This window comes from Oncorhynchus masou, chromosome 29 (genome assembly GCF_036934945.1).
Source record: "Oncorhynchus masou masou isolate Uvic2021 chromosome 29, UVic_Omas_1.1, whole genome shotgun sequence".
Lineage (NCBI taxonomy): Eukaryota > Metazoa > Chordata > Actinopteri > Salmoniformes > Salmonidae > Oncorhynchus > Oncorhynchus masou.
The window spans coordinates 37,729,422-37,753,669 of record NC_088240.1 but is presented as its reverse complement, the minus strand read 5'-3'; the positions used below and the strand labels follow the sequence as shown (position 1 = coordinate 37,753,669).

At 42.1% G+C, this 24,248-nt stretch overlaps 1 protein-coding gene across 1 annotated transcript in view; it reads right to left on the bottom strand.

The window, feature by feature from the left end:
* Positions 1-24,248, bottom strand: part of LOC135519513 (obg-like ATPase 1) — a 42,975-nt gene that overhangs the window by 11,955 nt on the left and 6,772 nt on the right. Inside the window, exons 5-7 of the mRNA XM_064944743.1 lie at positions 9,023-9,198; positions 5,873-5,953; positions 5,307-5,404 (exon numbers count right to left, since the gene is read on the bottom strand). Of these exons, the coding sequence (XP_064800815.1) occupies positions 5,307-5,404; positions 5,873-5,953; positions 9,023-9,198 (355 nt within the window). The remainder of the gene's footprint in view (positions 1-5,306; positions 5,405-5,872; positions 5,954-9,022; positions 9,199-24,248) is intronic.

Genomic DNA, 24,248 nt, shown 5'->3' with positions numbered 1-24,248 from the left:
CTATGGCCAGGAAGGAAGGCTGTGACACTCACCGTTAGGATCTCATTAGTGATAACAACAACCGAACAGAGCCGTCCCTGCCTGCGTGTCTTCCCCAACAAACCCCATCAGACCTCACCAGACCAGACCACAACAAAAGGCAGCCAGGCTACCCAATGTCTTCTACTCATCCAACATGGTGAACAACAACAGTGTGATAGACCAGGCAGACAGACCAGGGACGGTCAATAACAAAGCCAAGTGAACTGATGCTCCGGGACTTTTATTAGAGACCATGTAGATATGGTTTACTCCTCTCCACTAGGAGTGTGTGTTTTCAGCAGGGTACATGTCTTCCATCCACGGGAACGTGTTTTTTCTCTCCAGGATTCCACAGTACATAAGGGGAGAGGGGACGGCTGTGGACAGAGTGAAAGGGGACCCACTGATCATATATGTCCCACATTGCTTTGAAAGGCAAACCGTGACTCCCTAGTCAGCAGTTCCTTAAAACTTGGATGGAGCCAGCGGTTTTGCACTCAATAAACGTTCAATTCTGTTTACGGGAATTATGGTTTGGAGTAGCAAAAGTGGGCTGCTGCCACCGCTTTCCTGTAACGGTTCTCAGCAGACCACAACAATGCCTTCCCTCGGTGACAGTCTGCCTCAATCTGTTGGGGACCAAGATGCGGGCGCTTGCCAGTTCGTTAACAAATCCTCTAACATTAAAGAAAATGTATAGTTATCATTACTCTGCACCAAAATAAAAGTTAAAAACATAAAGTCAATCCTGAAATCAAATGAATAGAAGACCTGAACAAAACATAGATGAGTAGGTTGTAGAGAGAAGCCGAGGGACAAACAGAGCACATCCTCTCAGACAGTGGGATCTTTTAAAACTAAACGTGGCTCGACCATCACCCTGCTGCGATTCACTGCAGAGGTACCTTTACTTTAGTTGTCAAAGCACCACCTACAGGGCAGCTGGGGTAGTTCAATAAGCAAACATACCTGCTGGTTCACTTTCCATATCAAGAGAGAAATGAAGAGACAGCCAGTAAGAACAAAGTAACATGTCTGGAGACACACAACATAAGCAGGAAGAAAGCAATAAACATACGACCAATCCGCAGACAGACACGTGCCAGACACACACACACGCAGACAGAGACAGACAGACAGATACAGCCCTTGCATGTAAAAGCCCCCTGTGAAGAGCCGTCCTACCCTGACATTCCTCTCCCCACTCACGGTACAAACTCTGCACACTCAGAGAGGTCACGCTTTCCGGTTTTCTTAAAGGTCAACACACCTACTTAAGAGGCTCCAATTTACTTTAAAGCACATTATGAGGAGAAAAAAAAACTCTTCAGCAAAACAGGCTGACTCTCAAGTGGAGCTTTGCGTTTACTAAATGCGATGACAGTTGTCTGTCTGCTAAGGACATTGGATTAAATATCGGATAATATCGAGGCTAATGAAAATATTAAAAAGGTTGAAAACTCCACCGACCAGAAGCTTTTAAATTACCAGCTTGTGCCTTGACAAGTGAAAACATACAAACAGCAGACAAACACCCACATTATAAACTGAGGAGTAATGACCCTCTCTAATACACAAACTATGTGACACAGACAAAAGTGTTCCAGGCAGCCTACTGACGCCGAGGGAAGAGAAAGCCTCTTGGTAGACTCTTGTAGATGCCATTCCCTATCACGCAATGCCTCTCAGTCATAAACACATGACAAATGCGGCCTTAATCATTTTTTACGAGCGGGGATGTGCAGGAGGCAACGCATGGCTGGAGGGGAGAGGGGAGCGGGCGCGAGCAGCAGGCAGCCCCCGCTCCATAGAGGAGAGGGCCGGAGTGGTAAAGGCTCCTCTGGAACATCACTCGGCCAGCCGGCCTTTGATCTCCACACCGCAATTACGCCAACATCCAAATGAGCATGGAGTCGCCTCGGCAACAGACTTCAAACATGCACATGGACACATTCTCATACACACGCACTGTACTGTACTGTATGGAATTATACCCACGTGCTCCTCTCTACAGTAAATGATGTACCGTCTCCAGCAGAGAACCTGGGGATGAAAGGAGGCCCTGTTCCCTCTCTGATCCCACCATTAATGATGGCTGCTTGCTAACGCTAATACAGTTTACTCTTGTTGAAATGAGGTCAGCTTGGTATGTAGTGGTTACAACACTGCACTCCAAACAGGGATATGATGGTCTAGCAAATGGATGCGTTTTCCTCTGGTAGAATTCTTTCCCTACGTTATATAACATGGAAGTATTTCGCTGATGTAAAGACACACCATCATAATAGTAGGCCTATATCTGTCAGGGCCGTGCACAGACCTTTCGGGGGGGGCAGGTCCAAAACGCTTACTTTCCTAATTCATTACTCGAAATTCATAAAATGCAAATGATCTCTGTATCAGAACATTTGTATTATGGCCTATTTATTTTCTGCAATATCACATTCGTCCCTCATTGTAAGCAAGCTAGAGCCAATGACTCCTAGTAGGCTACTAACTCCAGATGAGATGAGTGACATCAGAAAAGTGTCTACCAGCTGACCATAGCAGATGATGATGTAAATCTCCTAGTTAGCTAGTTTGCGATGCTGTCAAAACAAACCATTTTACTTAATGTCAGTTTGTTCTGCTGATGACATTTGCTTATTACCACCAAACACTTGAATTCGCCCCTTCTCTGTCCATAACAGTGAGAGACACACATAACAGGTCCAACTCAAAAACTAGCCTACCAGTAGGCCTATTCAAACTATCCACCTTGCTACGGGCAAGCACAAGCACAATGCAAATGTCAGGCAAGTACACGCTTGATGCGGGAGCGCGGGGGAGGATTTATGAGCTAGTTTGATTTGCAATTCGTTACATACATTTTTTTTTAAATATATAATTCAAATTAAAATAATTCCACTTAGCTGCGAAAGCACTTTCTCATAGGAGGGCAAAAGGGCAGGTGCTCGAGCACTGGTTGAGCCCTATCTGTGCACGTGCCTGTCTGTCACGCAACAAAAGGCCTTTCCATTTGCAACAAAAATATGAGAACACACCATCAACAATAACAACTGAAAAGTCTGTCTGAAAGTGAATATGTGATTAACAGACATTGCAAACACTGTACTATGTAAATGAACACAGTGCCGTGGGCCTGGAAAATGGCACCCCGAGTGTCCCGAACCAAGAAAAGACAAGACTGGCCTGTTTACCTTTTATGGTGCTCCTCTTTATTCTCTACTCACATTAAAAGCTGATATTACAATTTGTCTTGCTGTTTGCTTTGAATAGTCTTTAACCGTATCATCATCTCAACTGTTCTGGGGGAAAACACGGGAGCATGGCGACAGCCAAATGGCAGTCTGGCGTCGCCACAGCAGACTGCCTGCTATTAGGGCTGAGAGCAGCATTTAGTGTACATTTAGGGGCAGCTAAATCTACCTGTAATCATCTCCGTACAGGTGTGGGCTCCACTCTGGACAAGGGAAGTGGCCCATCACTTGTCAATCAGAAACACTTTGATGTCTGCATTGTTCCACGCTGAGCCCTCAGGTCACAACGGCACTACTGTTTGCCCATTTGAAAACGCCCCGAGATGTATTGCATTTCTCACAGTAAAAGAACAAAAAACACAGAGGTAACATAAGAAAAAACTCAATCCTGCCCATGACTGACGCTCCGCAACGTCATGATTCATCAGATTTATGTGTTTCTGTTGCAGCGTTCCCTCCTCCCGCTGTCAGACAGACAGACAGACAGACAGACAAGACTGTCATGTCAGGAACATTTTTGAACAGACAGTCATCAGTTGAACAACTTCCCTCCGAATCTAACGAATCTGCCAAGCGAAGCAGAGACAAACAAAAGCAGAAACAAACTGTTTGACACCGAAACCTAGAGGGCAATTGAAAAAGTGCGATACCAATCCACAGGTGAGTGGTTATGGACAGTATGTGACTGTTGCGTAGATAAGACAAGTATCCCTTTCACCTGTAATGGCCATCTCCCAGTCTGCTCTCCCTGTGGCCAGGGAAGCTCCACTCTCCTCAAGGTGCTCAAGTGAAAAAGCCCGCTCTCATCACCCCTATGGCCAGACTAGCACTCTGCAACAGGCCATGGCAAAACCATAGGGCCCATATATCAGGTACTGCATGAATGGGACATGGAGAACACTGTTTACCAGACCAGAACTAAACAGATAGATTTGTAAACATTCTGACACAATCTCATTTAGTCGGAGTTCACCTGTAGAGTTTATGAGACAGAGATAAGTCAGGCAGGGCTTGAGATGGCAAGTCAAATAGAACCGCTGATTACACTAAGAACCCCTCTGACCTGTTTACTAGGAAACACATACAGTAGTTGAAAGCACATGTTTGTGAGTCACTGTGAACATCTAAGTTGCAGATGTCATTCTGATCTCACTTGTATTCCATGCAAAATATGTATTTGGAGATGGCGAGTCAACCCAGTAAGACAAAGTATTCATATTTTCAAAGAAGAGCAAACAACACATGTAAACAGTGAACTCTTCAGACAAAACCAAACATTTTGGGGGAAAACAATTGTAGACATCATAATATTTAAAGAGAACCATCCTTATGATTTATTGGCCCTCTCCATACGACATTCATTCCTATTTTGGCTTTGAGTCACTGAATGTTAATTTTTGTTGTCATTTAAAGCATTTCCCCCTTTGATATCGTATGGAAATGTGCCATTTTTCATGGAAAATGGAAGCCAGATGGTCTTAATACTTAATGAAGTGCAGAGTTTGGGGGCTGCTTTGGTTTTGCAGGGTTGAGTGTGACTGGAGTGTCAGAGCGGGCTGAGTGCCACCCCCAGGCAAGTCCTGTCACAGAGAGACTATCTTATTGGTCTGGAGTCAGTAGAGCAGCGTGGGTACGGTAGTAGTAGACAAACCAACTCCACAGTGGCTGAGGGATCACTTTAGCATGGGGAGAATAAAGAAGCTTCACAATGGGACTTTACTCTGAGCACTGTAAGCCTATGGTATCGAAACATCACTCATAACTATCTGCAGTTACTGGTTAGAAGGGGGACACGCTTTAAAACCGTTATTGAACATTGGGAATTGACCATGGAAGTTATTTGGAAAACATTGGTTCAATGTCTCGCAGTTTGAGCTGATATAACATAAACTGATGGATGGGTGAGGTGTAAGGGAGTCGACAATTAATAAGAAAATACACATTTTGTAAAAGGGAAGGTCCGTGGTTGTCCATGCTGTATGTAAAGTCAATGGGGTTCCTCCCTATTTCTGAGCACTGACTTACCATTTGTTCTTTCTTCTGATGTAGTCTTTCTCTGAGAGGTTAATGAGGTAAATCATTGGCTTGGATGTCAAAAACAAGTATTTGTTCAACACTTCGATCTGTGTGAGAGAGAGAGAGAGAGAGAGAGAGAGAGAGAGAGAGAGAGAGAGAGAGAGAGAGAGAGAGAGAGAGAGAGAGAGAGAGAGAGAGAGAGAGAGAGAGAGAGAGACAGAGAGAGAGAGAGAGAGAGAGAGAGAGGACAAGAACTGAGGATCCAAACTTTCCAAAGTAGTCTTTGAGGAGGATGCAGAATAAAAAGTGAAGCCAAATCAAATTAGGATCTTGTCTGGACTCTGCAGGGAGCCTCTATAAAGCGTTTAGATCAATATCAGGCCGGACTGATGTCATTAGTTTGTTAACAAAAAGTCATATAGAAATACCCCCCAAAAAGACAGCATGCGCATTCAATTGTGATTTGCATATCAGACCCATTTGTCTCAAAAGCAGGAGTCTGACTTTCAGGCCAGATGAAACGATAAAGCTGATAAATGGCAGTAATACATTTGAGTGTGACATCAAAGTCTTACCTCCTTCTCAGTCCAGTCGCGACAGTAGCGGACATGTTTCTTTTCATCCGCGACCCAGTTCTTGATTTTGAGCATTACGTCCTGTTCGGGATTAAAAAAGAATGAACAAGAAGCCATTAAAGGAGATGAAAAAGAATACAAACCCAGCAGGGTACAGTGTAATTATTTCCTAAATGCACGGCATCCTGATGACCAAATGAACAATGCCTGCTCGTATTGAAACAGGAGAGGCCGGGCTTTGACAGGGATGGCACGCACAAGGCCCCCCCTCGCTCTCTTAAAACAGAATAAAATGCCTTTTAGTGAGTCGCACTAAGTTCACCTGTTTGGCACTCGCCATATTCAATAAGGACCATCCAATAATAAAAGTATGAAGAGAGAAAGAAAGGGGAAGAAAGAGAGAAAAGGTAAGGCTAGTTGGTTAGTAATGTGTGTGTTATTTTAAATCCCTCAGGCTCTCTGCAGTGAGCAGTCATTGAACATGCACTAGTCAGGTACTAATTACACACTGTTCCTCCTGGAGAAAATATTAGGCTTTTCCAGCCATGTTTGCCATATTCATTACTGAAGCAGTTGTGGGTTGAGAACCCACAGGCAAGACTGGGCCATGACAGGATCTGGGAGCGGGAATGGGTGGGAACATGGGAGGGAGGCAGTTATAAAAATTTGTAATAAAGAAATTGAGCCTATTATTGTTGATCCGACCCCCACAGAAATTAGCGGAACACATTCTTTTTGTTCCTTTCAACTTAACCTCCCCCTTCATATAAAAACTCCTCCACCCCCTGCAACACTCCCCCTACCTCCTCTTTCCTCCCCAAACCCTCACAGCACTTCACAATCACACAACCCTTTAAAGAACAGAGGAAAAGAGCCTGCCAGAGCCTCAATTACACAATGGCAGAAAAAGCTCCACACACTGACCCCCAGGCAGCTGCATTCCCTCTCTGCACATCTCTCTCTCCGCAGGAATTCTAAAGGCCTTTTAGTCAGGCAGCCAGAGTGCGGCCAGCAGGAGAGAGAGCAGGAAGAGCGCCGCACAGTCCGCCCGCGTCAGCCCAAGTCTTCACAGAGAGATTAATCATGTGTGAAATGGAAACAGCAAACGGCCAGTGACATAGGCTGAACCCGCTCCAGGTTTCCCTCATCAGCTCTGGGCCTCCGTGCAGCGCTCCTCTAACAGGCAGGTGTTAATAAAAGGCATAAGGTCCCACAGGGGTCAAACACATACGCCTGCCACCAGGAAACACTGCTGGGGGTCCTAGCTGCTGAATATTATTGTTTGTTACGGACAGGGAATTCTGGGATGAAACATTGTCCTTGTTCAATGTACATTATGATCTCAAAATGGATTTAAGTGATCGTAACAACAGTCTTTTAATAGGAGTTCGAATAGCACATTATGTTGCAACATTAGGCCTATACAGTGATTCACAATATGCAAAGACATATTTGCTTGTGAACCCACAATCAGCCAGTTGAATTCATGCTGAATAAATACATGCATGGTTCAATTGGCCGAGTATTCTCAGAAAAAGGCAGATGGCATGGTTTCAATCACTATTGAACAAGTGCAGATATCATGTCTATGTTATAACAGGAATAATCAGCTTCAGTTATAAAACACCCCATGTTTGTCTCAGTCCTATCAATACCCAACACATGTAGGTAGCTATAGAATATTGAGTAACATCATTATTTGTATAGAAATGTGTCAAATATGTCACACTACAGAAATGTAAATATCTGTACTTAAATGCGTGTTAATTCAGTATTCAGGCGTATTTTTGAAAGAGAGAGGACTAAGTGAGGAGCTCTGGGAAAACAAGCTGCAGCTACAGAAATCAGTGCTTCATTCTACGTTCTCGTTAATTACTCAGTAAGTGCTAATTATTACCGTTTAAATTCAAATACATGGTATTTACCTGGTTATTTTATGGTACTCAAGGCACTATAAAAGGACGTGCTGCTAAACCATTTATTTATTTACATTAAGGAGAATCATGGTATACGGTGGCAGAGGTACTGCCTACCCTAAACCTGGACATAAACAGAAGGACGAAGGATGCTCTCAGTAAAACAAAATAAAACTCAGCTGAACGTGTCAAAAACCAAATTCAGCCTGTAAGAAATGCAGCATTTGATAAGGACCATTCTCTCACTTCTAAAGGAACCGTCTATAGATTTCACTTGGCAAGGCATACACAACCTTTGACAAGTAATGTAAATTATTTTTATTCATTGCCTAAAATTGTCAGCAATTATGTGCGTCAGCGGCCACCTGCCTGGCCTGAATGGCTGCCCGTGTGCCGGGCTGCTAAGGGGGATTACTCTGAGGGGGACCGACCGGCCGGGGCCCCTGCAGCAGGTGAAATGGCCCCGCTCGTTAGTGTAATGAGCGGTCAGAGGCTCCATGTGCAGGGGTTCTGAAATTGAGCACGTTGCTCCCTCTGAAAGGCCAGATTACCTCGCTTACTCGCCCATTCTACATTGGGTCACACTCCCTCTGCCCTGCACAGAGCACATCATACAATCACGACAGAAGCAGAACTACCGCAGTGAATACGGCAAAGCTTCGTTATATATATATCAATATTATTACTTAGGTTTGGGCCCCGCATGCATTTCGACATGATATACAGTATATTTCGACGCCCTCTAATCTTACACAGTCTATTCTGTGTCTCACTGCGGAGAACCGAAGAATGTTCTGTCAAAGCACATTTATTGTATTCATATCTGGATGTGGGATTGTGGGTCACCCATTGTATGGCCTCACCCAATTTCCAGAAACTGCTGTGGGTGCGAGAGCGAGCTATAGCGAGAGCTGTGCTGTGATTTGAGTATTACTTCAGATGAAAAGAGGCTTGTGAAAACACTTTCATTAGCCCAGCACCGTGACCCAGGGTTAGCAGCTGAATACCTAACTCTCTATTCATGATTTCAACAGCAGAAAACCCCTGACCCCCGATCACTTTCAATCTCAGAAAAAGAGAGAGAATGGCGCAAAGAGAGGAAGGAGACCCTATGGGGGGTGGGGGTAGAAAGAAAAATAAATCCTCATTGACACTGTGTGTGGAACGCAGGGTTATTATTTGTGCTCAGGTGCTGTGTGGGAGCTGCATTGGACATGCTGAGACATTGACTCACGTATTCAGGTTTGAGTTTCTTGTCACTACCCCTCACGGCCACCTTCTCCAGCTTCTCCATTATGGGCCCGATCATCTCCTCATCCTTCAGCCTCAGCTCCTCATGGATGATCTCAATGTCCCTCACTGGGTCCACGTTCCCCTCCACATGGACAATGTCCTCATCCTCAAACGCACCTAGAATACAGCAAGAGGATCACATCACTATAACACACTACCACATGCACAAGTACTTGAACCTTCGCTGTAGCTACAGAAATACACACAAGCACACACCACAGGAGGTTGGTGACACCTTAATTGGGGAGGACTGGCTCGTGGTAATGACTGCAGAGGAATGGGTGGAATGTTATCAAATGCATCAAACATATGGTTTCCATGTGTTTGATGCCATTTGCTCCGTTCTGGACATTATTATGAGCCGTTCTTCCCTCAGCAGCCTCCACTGATACATGCGCGCGCGCGCACACACACACACACACACACACACACACACACACACACACACACACACACACACACACACACACACACACACACACACACACACACACACAGCATAATCAGGATCAATGGCATCGATCTTGTACTATGAGTACTGAGATCACCAACAATGATTATATTCTCAGGGGAAAATTGGGCGAATAAATACATCCACTTCAAAAAGCACAGTGGGAGAAAACCATGGTAAATGTAATAGCCAAATCACAATAAATTTGACTATTCTACAAAATACATACCATAAGCAAGCACACGTTTTGTAAGCACCACTATGAATCTTCAACTTGCAGTGTCATGGTAAATTCCTCTGACAGTTGTGGGCTCCCGCTTTTACTTACATGGAAAACTTTAACTCTTTGCCAACTTTAGTACCCCAATGTGTGAGTTTAGCCAAAGGCGTTTCTGTTTTTATTGTGCTGAGAAACAAGACAACTTTCTGTACCTGTGCCTGTGCCAGAATGTACATCTGTATGGTGTGGAGCTAGTTAATTTCTAAGAGGCTGTCTGGCACAGCCTCTTAAAATGGTGAGGTATAAACCAAACACAAACAGTTAAATAATGCCCACCTGGAAATAAAAATGTATTCATACCTAAAATGTTACTGTAAATATGAATACATAAAAACAGGGCCTTCCCTCTGCTAATCAATGGCCTAGTTGCAATGGTCTTGATGGTGATTAGATAATGAAGCACTTAACCACACAATTTAGCCAGCCACTGATGATGTTCTCCTCCTGATTCTGGAGAAGAGCTCAGGGTTCTGGCCACGGGGCAGAAATAGAAAGGTAGTGGGAGGCATCTGTCAAACTGGGACTGACATCCTTTAACACCAGTCATGGCCATCTCTCTGGCCCACTATCTACTATGTCATTAACTAGTGTCAGCACAGTGATCGTTACCATTCACCCAACTGGCAAGTGACAAGAATCATTTATGGCTTTAACTTGTTTTCTGAAACTTTTACTTGTATAAAGCCACGAGTAAAACACCATGTAACTAAACACAAATATGTTGTTTCTGTGTATGGTTGAGCTCATTAGCAGCATACCCTTACACATCTTCTTCTACCTGACAAGCATTAACAATGAGTTTTTTGAAAATCATTAAAACTGTTTTAGTAAAAACACTGATCTTCAGTTGCACTTAAACCTTACATGTTCACGATAAATTAGGCTTTATCATCCACCTGTGTAGCAGGGTTGTGCTAACTTCAAAATCGAATTGAGAGAGCCTCGGAAAGTCCAATTAAATTCTAGACGTTGAATTAAATTTGTCGTGAACAGGACATAGAATTGCAATTTGAATTTGAATTAAAAGGAAATAGAATTTAATTTAGTGAAATTAAATCAAATTCAAATGCCTCTCCTATTCTGTATTAGGTGTAATCTATAACAATATACATATTGTACATAAAACATGTCATTATATACATGCATCGCTCATCCATATATTTATATGTACATATTCTTATTCATTCCTTTACACTTGTATGTTTAAGGTCGTTGTTGCGAAATTGTTAGATTACTTGTTAGATATTACTGCATGGTCAGAACTAGAAGCACAAGCATTTAGCTACACTCACATTAACATCTGCTAACCATATGTATGTGACCAATAACATTTGATTTAATTTGTTGAAACAATAGATTTTCAGGGCAAAATCTTAAAATGAATGATTAATGAAAACAAAACCTATATGCGAATATTCAAAGTCATTATTTTTTATTAATCACAACAACAAACCATATGGGGGAAATACTACATTTCCCAGGATCCACTACTTTAATCCTCAAGTTGGCCCTAAAGCTTTAGAAAAAAAGCCAAACAAATGAAATGATTTGTTGCCATAAATTTGCTTATTCTAAGCACTAACATTAAAAGAGTACAGGAAATGAACATTGTTTCCAGAGAAAAGTGATATACTATTTGTTATCTAGTGACCTGTCAGATTCAATGAAACTCATGTTCTATGACTGAGTGGAATTTATTTGAATTGCACTGAATTAAATTCTACTTCCTGTCACTCAAATTCAAATTCAAAATCCTGTGGGGTTTGGCCAATTCAATTTCAGTTTTAAATCGTGAGTTGAATGGGAGTCAATTCCAAAATTCTGAATTGAGCACAACCCTGCTGTGTAGTGTCTGTCAGGACATTGAAGCTCAGGTTAAAGCATTGCTGTGTTAATGGAAGATGCATGATATGTTTGGCATCTGCGTGTTTTGGCGAAGAGTTACTTTATATTCGAACAGCACTCCCGCTTGAAGTGTTGACACCTCAGTGGAGAGGAGTGTTGACAGTTGAGGCCCAGTGAGGAAAGTACATCATTTGATTGATTCATGCCACTTATCATGGCTGTCATACTTCTGATTTAGAACAAGTTTCAACCATGATTCATGTTGGAAATGTTGATGATTCATGGCATGGATGGGTGTTTTAACAGGTATTACAACAACACTGCAATTTCCTGAGACTTCCTCTCCCCTGTTTAACTAATTGAGTTATGTGCTGTGTTATATTTCAGCAATAAGGCCCAAGGGTGGCCAATATATCACGGCTAAGGGCTGTTCTTAGGCACGATGCAACACGGAGTGCCTGGATACAGCCGTTAGCCGTGGTACTGTATATTGGCCATATAACACAAACCCCAGAGGTGCCTTATTGCTATTATAAACTGGCTACCAAAGTAATTACAAAAGTAAAAAGTTTTTTGGGTCATACCCGTGGTATACTGTCTGATATACACTACCGTTCAAAGAATTTGGGTTCACTTAGAAATGTCCTTGCTTTTGAAAGAAAAGTACGTCTTTTGTCCATTAAAATAACATCAAATTGATCAGAAATAGAATATAGACATTGTTAATGTTGTAAATGACTATTGTAGCTGGAAACGGCAGATTTTTTATGGAATATCTACATAAGAGTACAGATGCCCATTATCAGCAACCATCACTCCTGTGTTCCAATGGCACGTTGTGTTAGCTAATCCAAGTTTATCATTTTAAAAGGCTAATTGATCATTAGAAAACCATTTTGCAATTATGTTAGCACAGCTGAAAACTGTTGTGCTGATTAAAGAAGCAATACAACTGGCCTTCTTTAGACTAGTTGAGTATCTGGAGCATCAGCATTTGTGGGTTTGATTACAGGCTCGAAATGCCCAGAAACAAATAACTTTCTTTTGAAACTCCTCAGTCTATTCTTGTTCTGAGAAATGAAGGCTATTACAAGCAAGAAATTGCCAAGAAACTGAAGATCTTGTACAACGCTGTGTACTACTCCCTTCACAGAACAGAGCAAACTGACACTAACCAGAATAGAAAGAGGAGTGGGAGGCCCCGGTGCACAACTGAGCAAGAGGACAAGTACATTAGAGTGTCTAGTATGAGAAACAGACGCTTCACAAGTCCTCAACTGGCAGCTTCATTCAATAGTACCTGCAAAACACCAGTCTCAACGTCAACAGTGATGAGGCAACGCCGGGATGCTGGCCTTCTAGGCAGAGTTGCAAAGAAAAAGCCACATCTCAGACTGGCCAATAGAAATAAAATATTAAAGTGGGCAAAAGAACACAGACACTAGAGGAACACAGTCAGCAGGAAGGCCAGCATCCTAGAGTCGCCTCTTCACTTTTGACGTTGAGACTGGTGTTTTCCGGGTACTATTTAATGAAGCTACCATTTGAGAACTTGTGAGGCGTCTGTTTCTCAAACTAGACACGTGTTCCCTTTCTCAGCGGTGCACTGGGGCCTCCCACTCCTCTTTCTATTCTGGTTAGAGTCAGTTTGCATTGTTCTGTGAAGGGAGTAGTACACAGCGTTGTACGAGATCTTCAGTTTCTTGGCAATTTCTCACATGGAATAGCCTGCATTTCTCAGAACAAGAATAGACTGACTAGTTTCAGAAGAAAGTTTTTGTTTCTGGACATTTTATGCCTGTAATTGAACTCACAAATGCTGATGCTCCAGATACTCAACTAGTCTAAAGAAGACCAGTTGTATTGCTTTTTTGTTGTTGTATCGTTTTCTAATGATCAATTAGCCAACACAACGTCCCATTGGAACACAGGAGTGATGGTTGCTGATAATGGTCCTCTGTACACCTATGTAGATATTCCATAAAAAAATCTGCCGTTTCCAGCTACAATAGTCATTTACAACATTAACAATGTCTACACTGTATTTCTGATCAATTTGATGTTATTTTAATGGACAAAAAAATGTGCTTTCTTTTAAAAAACAAGGACATTTCTAAGTGACCCCAAACTTTTGAATGGTAGTACATATATACATGCTTTATGTGCATGCTACACTGGCTTCTTCTTCTTCTGACATTACACAAACAAGCAATCAATCTATGGAAATGCAACTGCTTACGTCACCATTCAATCATTTTGAACACTGATAGCGTGATGAGATCAACAACAAAATGACAGATTAACATGAAATCAAATTTGCCAGTCTCATTCGAGTCAACAGAAGCTCTACACCTTGGTGCAAGCTATCATGATCATGCGTGTCGTTGTCATACTCATGGTAAAATGAACTTATCCAATTACACTTTGCCTAATCAGGCTGTTTTGGTTCCTCTCCTCTTCCAGAGGTACTCCACAGTATAAACAGTTCACTTACGCCACACAGAAAGAGGCCAATCAGTGGAATTATTGTTTTGCTGCTCCAATTTGCCAGCTCCCAGTTCTACACTGATTGGAATGAAAATGTGCTATTGTGTGCACGGTCCCTTCATGAACTTAAAGTGAAAATAACGCAATGTGAATCATCTGTGAGAGGCATAAATGTATATACGGACAAAGGATTGTCATTCTTTTTTGGGATAGATCAAACAAGAATGTGTGTGAGGGATAATTGTTCTATGGGCTGTATCTCTAATATATATATTTGTTGGAAAGGCTGGACATAACAATAATAGTCATATGTTGACAAGGTTAATCTTCTAAATAACAGCCCTCCCAACAAACGGATAACTCACTATTACACACACGGAATTCACAAGTGGATTGTGAGGAAGAAGCTGTGCCGTCTAGGTTGAGGAGAAGATGATCAACCTACCCCTTCAGTGATCTACCAACAGCCTTTACTGAACACTACATTCCAAAGTCATTTACTTTCATTTCCTCTAATTTCACATTTACATCACACCAGGCCCATTCAGGCCTTAGTAACTGGGCTACTATCTATGCATGAGGAGAAAGAGGGAAGAAGAACAAAAAAAACGGAGGAGGTAAATCTCCACAATTAGGCCTTTAACGACTGGGTCTGGGTAGGCCTCTGTGAAGACGGCACTTATGAGACTGCGGCGCCACACAAAGCCACAAGGAAGACAGTTAAAAAAAAAAAAAATTAAAAAAAAGAGGGAAGGGGGGGAGAGAGAGCCTGGTTTCAGGAGTCAAGTCTATCTTCCAATTAACATTTTACTGCTTTGTTTCAAATACTGTATGTTTTGAAGAGACCATTAGCAGGTGTTCCTTTATTGACAGAACAAAGGGCTTTATCTTTTAAGGGCCCGAGCGGCACAACAATGCTCTGACCAGAGAATGGCCGTAAGGAGTGGAGTCTGGGGACGCCTTGCCTCAGCAAAGTCATGGGATAGGACTCTTACGTTAGAGCACCAGTGAGAGCACCAGTAGCAGCACCAGTGGGAGCACCAGCGGGAGCTAGGGACTAGGGAAACAGAGCAACAGTGCCTATCTCTCTAACATGCACTGCCTTCTCTTTTGTTAGCATGTCTCAATAGATTGACTTTGCCTTTTACAGCATCTGCGATGTAGAATTCCATTCCCATAGTGAAAATAATACAATTCACAGACATAAGAAATTACAAATAGGTATTGAACAAGGTCTGTTACGTCTCTAGTTCAAATCATTTGGCACAATCATGGGCTCATTGATTGTTTTTGGTTTTACAGCTTGTTACTCCTCTGGGTTGCTGACATGTGAGCTTTCAATGAACCAGGGTGACAACTGTTTCAAGAGGCCGTATATTTTCAGTTTGTAGAGGTGAAACACTTGAAAACATGCAGCTAGTTTAAGGGACTGATGTCATTACTTTTCCATCAAGTACAAAGACAAGGAGAGACAGGAGAAACATGTCACAAGTAAATACTGATCAAATTGACAAGTAGGCTGTCAATGTAAATAAAAATCTGACTTGCCTAGCTAAATAAAGGTTAAATAAAAAATGTATAAATCATGTTGCTACCTGGAGAGGCTATGTGGTCAACATAATTCAGTCAAATTACAGTCATCGCTGGGGCCGAGCTCCTGCCATCCAGGACCTGTACACCAGGCAGTGTCAGAGGAAGGTCCATAAAATTGTATGGCTGACGTTTTACGTGCTCTTAACCAAATGTGTTATTTTGTAATAAAAAAATTGCGTTGTTTGTAACTATTTTTTTTATCAGTCCCTCATTTTGTACTTAATGATGCTGCTACCATCTCTTATAACCGAAAATAACTTCTGGACATCAGAACAGCGATTACTTACCACGAACTGGTAGATGCTTTTCCTTTAACGAGTCCGACGTGAAGGATATACTGCATTCCCGGGAACAGGCCCAAATCCACGTCATTTGCGTGAAGAGAAGACAGAGAAAAAGGGAGTGGAGGTCGGGCTGCCTTCTGTGAAATCGTAGGCGAGCGAGTAAAACCCCACTGCCATCCGTTCTATTGACAAACATCCAGTCATTGGAAAATAAAATCGATGACCTAAAAGCAAGACTAAACTGCCAACGGGACATTAAAAACGAATATCTTATGTTTCACCTAGTCGTGGCTGAACGACGACATGAACATCATACAGCTGGCGGTTTCTACACTGTATCGGCAGGATAGAACAGCAGCCCCTGGTAAGACAAGGGGTGGCGGTCTGAGTTTATTTGTAAACAACAGCTGGTGCACGATATCTACGGAAATCTCAGGGTTTTGCTCACCTGAGGTAGAGTATCTCATGATAAGCTGTAGACCACACTATCTACCAAGAGAGTTTTCATCTGAATTTTTCGTAGCTGAATACATACCACCACAGACCGATGCTGGCACTAAAACTGCCCTCAATGAGCTGTATACCCCCACAGGAAAACAGGAAAATGTTTATCCAGAGGCGGCGCTCCTAGTGGCCGGGGACTTTAATGCAGGGAAACTTAAATCTGTTTTACCAAATTTCCACCAGCATGTTAAATGTGCAACCAGAGGGGAAAAGAACTCTAGACCACCTTTACCCCACACGCAACACATACAAAAGCTCTCCCTCGCTCTCCATTAGGCAAATCTGACCATAATTCTATCCTCCTCATCAAACAGGCAAAGCGTCAATACAGGACGAAGATCGTACTACACCGGCTCCGATGCTCGTCGGACGTGGCAGGGCTTGCAAACTATTACAGACTACAAAGGGAAGCACAGCCGAGAGCTGCCCAGTGACATGAGCCTACCAGACGAGCTAAATTACTTCTATGCAAGTAACACTGAAACATGTATGAGAGCATCAGCTGTTCTTGACGACAGTGTGATCACGCTCTCTGCAGCCGATGTGAGTAAGACCTTTAAACAGGTCAACATTCACAAGGTCGCAAGGCCAACGGATTACCAGGACGTGTACTCCGAGCATAAGCTGACAAGTGTCTTCACTGACATTTTCAACCTCTCCCTGTCTGAGTCTGTAATACCAACATGTTTCATAGTCCCTGTGCCCAAGAACACTAAAGTAACCTGCCTAAATGACTACTGACCCGTAGCACTCACGTCTGTAGTCATGAAGTGCTTTGAAAGGCTGGTCATGACTGACAACACCATTATCCCAGAAACCCTAGACCGACTCCAATTTGCATACCGCCCTAACAGATCCACAGATGATGCAATCTCTATTGCACTCCACACTGCCCTTTCCCACCTGGACTAAAGGAACACCTATGTGTGAATGTTATTCATTGACTAGAGCTCAGCGTTCAACACCATAGTACCCTCAAAGCTCATCACTAAGCTAAGGACCCTGGGACTAAACACCTCCCTCTGAAACTGCATCCTGGACTTTCTGACGGGCCACCCCCCAGATGGTAAGGGTAGGCCAGAGCACATCCGCCACGCTGACCCTCAACACGGGGGCCCCTCAGGGGTGCATGCTTAGACCCCTCCTGTACTCCCTGTTCACTCATGACTGCACGGCCAGACACGACTCCAATACCATCATTAAGTTTGCCGATGACACAACAGTGGTAGCTAAATAGCTAATCAAATAGCTACCGGCATTGACCCTTTATTGTGCTAACTGTCTTGCATTGACTCTATACACACACACACTGGACTCTACCCACAAACTCACACATACGTACACTGACATCCTAACACACACATAGGATGTGTAGGATCATAATTTGAGCCAGTTGGTACAGCAGGAGAATTACCCTGCAGCAACAGGAAATGTGAATTATTATGTGGATTATAATTAAATGGACATTTTTCATTTGGTCAAATCGAGTCTGATATTTTAAAACTGAAATACACTAAAAGTTTGCATTTCTCAGCAACAAAAGAGCGATCAAATTATCCTACATCTGTACACACACTACATATGCCCACACATACATAGCAGGTGCACACATGCATACTGACTCCACACACACTCATTTACACGTACCACATACGCTGCTGCTACTGTCAATTATCTATCCGGTTGCCTAATCACTTTACCCCTACCTACATGTATATAGCTACTTCAATTACCTCGTACCCCTGCACATCGACTTCGCTACTGGTACTTCCTGTATATAGCTACGTTACTTTAAGTCGTTATAGTTATTCACTACGTATTTGTTCCTCTTGACACTATTTCTACATATTTTTTTTTATCTTTATCGTTGACTCTGCATTGTTGGAAAGGGACCCGTAAGTAAGCATTTCACTATTAGTCTATCACGGTTGTTTAAGAAGCATGTGACAAATAACAGTTTATTGATTTTATTTGACTCACTGGCTGCTAACTTCCTGTGCATGTTTTCACATGCAAGAGGGGGAAAAGCAGATCTGAAGCGCTTGCATTCCTGGCCCCGCTTTTAAGATGTTCTATACAAATCTAATACCGCAATTCTCCTGGTATTCAAAGCAGTAAAACTACTTTATGAGTTTGTCAGGAAAAGCCCATTATAGCTGTCTTCCCTGCATCAAAACACTGGCAATGTAGACAGGGTTATTTATGTTGATTTCTTTTTATATATATATCATGGAAAAAAAATGTTGATAGCAGACTTAAATGTAGGACTCATCTCACTTGTTTTGGGTTATTTAGTTTCTTAACGGATTGCAAACATGGAAAATACATCTGTATCGAAAAAGAAATGTTTAAAGACATCAGAAATTGTATGTTTGTATATCTAAAAGGACATCCACATGTTTCCGGCAAGAAACCATATTTCCAAATTGATTGTAAAGAAATGACAGTGTTTCATCCTATGAATATCAGTCGGCTACCTCAAGGTATCTCCCATTCCAATATAATCTCAAGCCAATTGCAGTACTTCCAAACAAACCGATGTATCAAATGTGTATCCTTTCAGCAATATTTTTGTCACTGAAAATAGGTGCCAAAGTGAAGAGCTGACATCTGACTGGGAAGATAACCTCTCAGTCTAGTTGGATATTTATGCAGTTGAAGAATGAATGTACTGGGGAGGCTACCGTTTTCATTAACTCTGATAGGCAATAATGGTGTTCATTCGCTTTTCATTTAAGTCTCCTCTGTCATTTTTTTAAAAGCCAGTGGGTCCGAGAGCGCCTTGATTGAAAGGAACCATCATATGCACATCACTGTTGTCCCACATCATTCAGAGAACAAACCTTTTTAGATTCTTAACTACCATAGCGGTGCTGATTGCACAGGCACCAGCAATTTCCTAACCAACCGCAACCTGAACAATGATGTGTTCGGCTTTCAGACCCTCCAGCCTTTCAAAAGGTGAATCATTTTACAGTTTGGAAAGGGATCACCATAGCAACTCCTCTTTGAGGGGTTTAGAATCACCGTCCAATAATTCTATGATCATCGGGCCCAGCCATTCCCAATGGTTCTTTTCACAGCAGACAGGGAAGGGGGGGCAGGAGGAGGAAGCAGAAAAATTCTACAGTCTATTTCAGGCAATTCATCCGCCAAGCCCCATTAGAATTCAAAATATTTCGACCTTCAATCACCAAGTATGTTATCTGGAGCTGCTGTGATCTCCAGTCAAGATGGGTAGACGTTTTAGTCTAATCACCCACGATGAGTGGAGGCTGACAAAAACTCTTCATTCTGCCAGAATCCCAAATGCTCATTTAAACGGTGAGACAGTATATATCAACACAGGCCACAAACACGCTGGAGGAGGATTCATGGTTTCCACCGGTAAATAGAGCAAAATGCCGTGGATCCGCTCTGTGTCTCTAGGAAATCACATCACTCTGTAAGTCAGCAGATGATATAATTGCAGGAGCACACACACACACACACACAGAACAGCACATAGGCTGTGCATTTCTAAAAAAATAAATGATTGCGCTCTTACAGAACATAAATAGGAAGTAACTTATCCCATCGTTTCTTTGCTCTGGCGATTAAATTAAACTATGGAAATGCTGTAATAATTGAATATACATACATGGAATACTTGGAAATGGGTCTGGGGTCACTTCAGATACTATTTCTCTGAATACTGGAAATAGTTTGGAGTATGTTGTAATGACTACTGAGGACAAATTACACTGTGATCAAACTGCTCAACAAAGCAGTGACAAATGCTCCCACATACAAAATATGAGTTTAGACTAGTTAAACATGAAGTGTCTCTCTAGTAACGGAAACAAAGGTAAAACACAACCATTTGTGCATTGTGTGGATATCCAACTGAACACTAATTTCTGTGAATGCAGTGTGACTATAAGCATTTCACTACACCCGCAATAACATCTGCCAAATATGTCTTTGTGACCAACACATTTTGATTTGATTTACTAGGAAGCAACAGAGTGCTACATTATGCTTTCATCACAGTCATTTCCTTTCCATCACAAACAGTATTTTACAATGTTACCAGTGGATGATTCTGTCAGTCATGTTTTTACCCAGGGGACACAGACACTAGAAGTGCCTAAAGGTCAGAAGTGGGGAACAGGGTGAGTTGTCATCACCAGAGGTTCCTGTCTACAACTTCTCTGCGAGTCACATGATCATCCTCCACACCAACACCACACAGGAAGGCCAGCATTCAGTCTCATTCCCCAGACTCCCTTTGACATCATTTGGCAGATACATCAATGCAATAGATAAATACTACCAGTATCTGGGTTGTTGACTGGCAATTTCTTAAGTTCAGATGTTCAAGTTCAACATTTTTATTTATCAAATTACAGACAGCAAGCACTCCCTGAAACACTTGATATTACTGTTAAAGATTCAATACTCTGGCAATATGTCCACATGTAAGATATAGTATCGTAATGCTTTGCTCTGTCTTTGTCCGCTGGTTTAAGTAGAATCTTGGTTAAACGTAGTAGTATGCAGGTGCTCAAGGCATTAGAGTGAGAAGACAAGAACAACTGATGTTTTCCAATTGGTTAACCACATCCAGTCTTGGTGGATGAATGTACTACATTGTATGCTACTTCTTTGGCTTCGCACATTGAGCAATTAATACACATGGATGAGAGTGACTTACAACTATGTACAGTATCAGGCTATGGTGAACTGATTCATAAGCATAAGATTTCTGATACTGCCTTTGGCCTGCTCATACAGCTACTAGGGTGTAGTCTGTGAGCATCCTGTTCCGTCAATAAATAGTTGGAGATCAAACCAGTGTGAATTAGGCCATGTGGGGAAGCATATGGTTACTGGTGAGGGACACAGAACAGTCGAGCTAGAACGTGTCCGTGTCTGAGGAAGAGGATCCAACGGTGTTACAGTCACTGTAGAAGCACTGGGAGCACATACCCTTCAAACCATTCCCTTGTGAAATATGGGGAACTAAGGCATTCAAAAGAATCAGCTTTCAGGATGCCAAAATGCTTAATAGTTTTTGGAAGGTTACGTTAAAAGCAAATCCACTGTTTATACCATTTTGTTTTTTAAACCATAGGGGTTGAAAAATGTTCAGAACATGCACACTACTGGAAGAATTGAGCAACTTGGTCTGACTTGACTTCAAAGTTCCAACTCCAGGCTGAAAAGCCTGTTTGACAACTGTCTGGCTTCAATAAGGCTCCAGCTGAGGTACGTCAAGTCGGAGAACGCACTGTTTAGAACATAATCACGCACTTCATCAATATGCCAACCTGTTAATGATACAAATATACATAAACAGGAGAGTGTTGTTTTGACTATAGAACAAATCATAATAGGAACCTATCGCCCTTGACAATAATCGAATTGAAACGCGGAGGGGAAAGTAGTGTCTAGTGTCATTCAAGGGAAATGAAACGATAGCAGATAGGCCTACATTTACAAAGGGCTTCCATAATGGTCATTCTGAATAAAGTAAAAGGGTTCCGTTTTACTGCTGATCTAGTGTACAGTATGGCTGAGGTTTCACAAACCTCCACCTCATTGGATAAGAATCAGGTCAACCAGTCTTCCAGTTTGGCACAGGTACATGCACTAAAAAGCACTTCACTGACACTCGGCTAGTGCTCTGCTCTGTAAGATGTTTGGAGTAACCACGTTTCTAATTTTCAGACAAACATACTGTTCCAGACAAGAAAAAGTGTGCTCACCCCAACCGTATAATCAAGCAATATAAAAGAAGTGCCTGGAATATTGTAGCCTGTACTGTAATTGCAAAACAAAACCAGCAATGTTTAATGGGTAACTTGTGGAACATACCGCTTAGTCTCTAAGGAGTCCACAGAGGGACAACAATGGTGTGTCAAAACAGATAGTCGTTAAGTCCCAGTAAAAGCATCCACATAATTTCATCCCTATTTAGAAAGACTGTTTTCTACACACAGAAAAAAACAGAGCTGGTTTTGGTTTGAGGATCTGCTTCATTCTTTGTGTCAACAAAAAAAGCAAGCACATACAGTGTCTAGTGAAAGCCTACACAACACTGGCAAAGCTTTCGCATTTTCCTGCCATAAAATTAAATAAACATTTATTTGATAAATTGGGGAGTTTCCGAGGGATCTGCATAACCTACTCCACACTTTCAGAGTGAAAGAAAATTGATAAAAATGGGTCCAAATTAATACAAATTTAAAAAATGAAGAAGTCTTGATCGTGCGTGTCCTCACACCCCAGAGGTACTTCTTGTTGGTAGAAGCGCTTTTGGCAGACATTACAGTTGTGAATAATTTGGAATATGATTTTTCAATCTCCTCAACACCTCTTGGAAAGCCATTCTGGTATGTCTTTTTCATTCACATGTGTGTAATTGTCCTGCTAAAAAATATAACTCCATCCCAGGGTTAGGTATTCAGAAGACAGAGGCAGGGTTTCCTCTAACTTTTTACTAGGGCTTTCATTTTTATTTTGATCCTGACAAACTCCCCAGTCCCTTGTCGATGACAAGCATGCTCATAACATGATGCTGTCACCACAATAATTGAAAATACAGAGGATCAACATTGCATTCACTCCACATTACTGGCCTGTATGGCAAAGTGAAAAGAAGCCGGTGTTAAAAAATCCATTATGTTTGCAACAAGCCCGTTAAGTAATACTGCAAAACAACACAGCAAAGAAATGCACTTTTTGACCTTAATTAAAAACAAAAAGGTTTGGTTAAAATCCAATACAACACAACAGAGTGAAACCCTCTGTATTTCCAAGTATTGTGGTGGCAGCATCATGTTATGGATATGTTTGTCACTGGCAGGGACTGGGGAGTTTGTCAAGATCAAAGAAAATATAGAAGGAGCAAAGCCTAGGTAAAAAGTTAGAGGAAAACCTGCCTCAGTCTTCTGAAAACTCAACCCTGGAATAGTTATATTTTTTCTGCAGGACAATTACACACATTTTAATGGCAAAGACACACCCGAATGGCTTTCCAAGAGGTGTTGAGCGTTCCTGAGTGGTCCAGTCTCAGTCCTGGCTTACATTTGTTGAAATCTGAGAAAATGTTTGAATATTGCTGTCCATCAATGATTATCGACCAAATTGACTGAGCTTTGAAAAACTTTGACAAAAACAGTGGATGGACCTATATGTTGCTACGCAATGCTCCTCAGCTCGGCGGTCAGTGGCGCTGTTACCCCCTACTGCGGATTCCATCTCTGAGGCAGCAAAATGTGAAGACTGTTGAAAGTGTGGTGAGACTTTCACTAGCGGCTGTACGTAAGCACGTATCATTTGACGCAAAACCCGAATAACAACATCTTGGAAATACATTTCAATGCATCCATAAGTACAATGTCAAAACAAAGTCATTCAGGTAGATAGAAATATAAGCCTCTAAATGTAAGCCCCTGGGAAGCCTCTAAACGGTGTTTAGAAACAATATTAACATGGCTGCTTCTCCCTGAGGCCACTGCAGACAGAAGACAACACAGTATCACAGGAAACACACTGTACCTGTATCTTTAGTCAGAATACGAAAGGGAGAGGGGGATACCTAGTCAGTTGTACAACTGAATGCCTTCAACTGAAATGTGTCTTCCACATTTAAACCAAACCCCTCTGAATCAGAGAAGTGCGGTGGGCTGCCTTAATCGACATCCACGTCTTCGGTGCCCGGGGACACATTCATCTA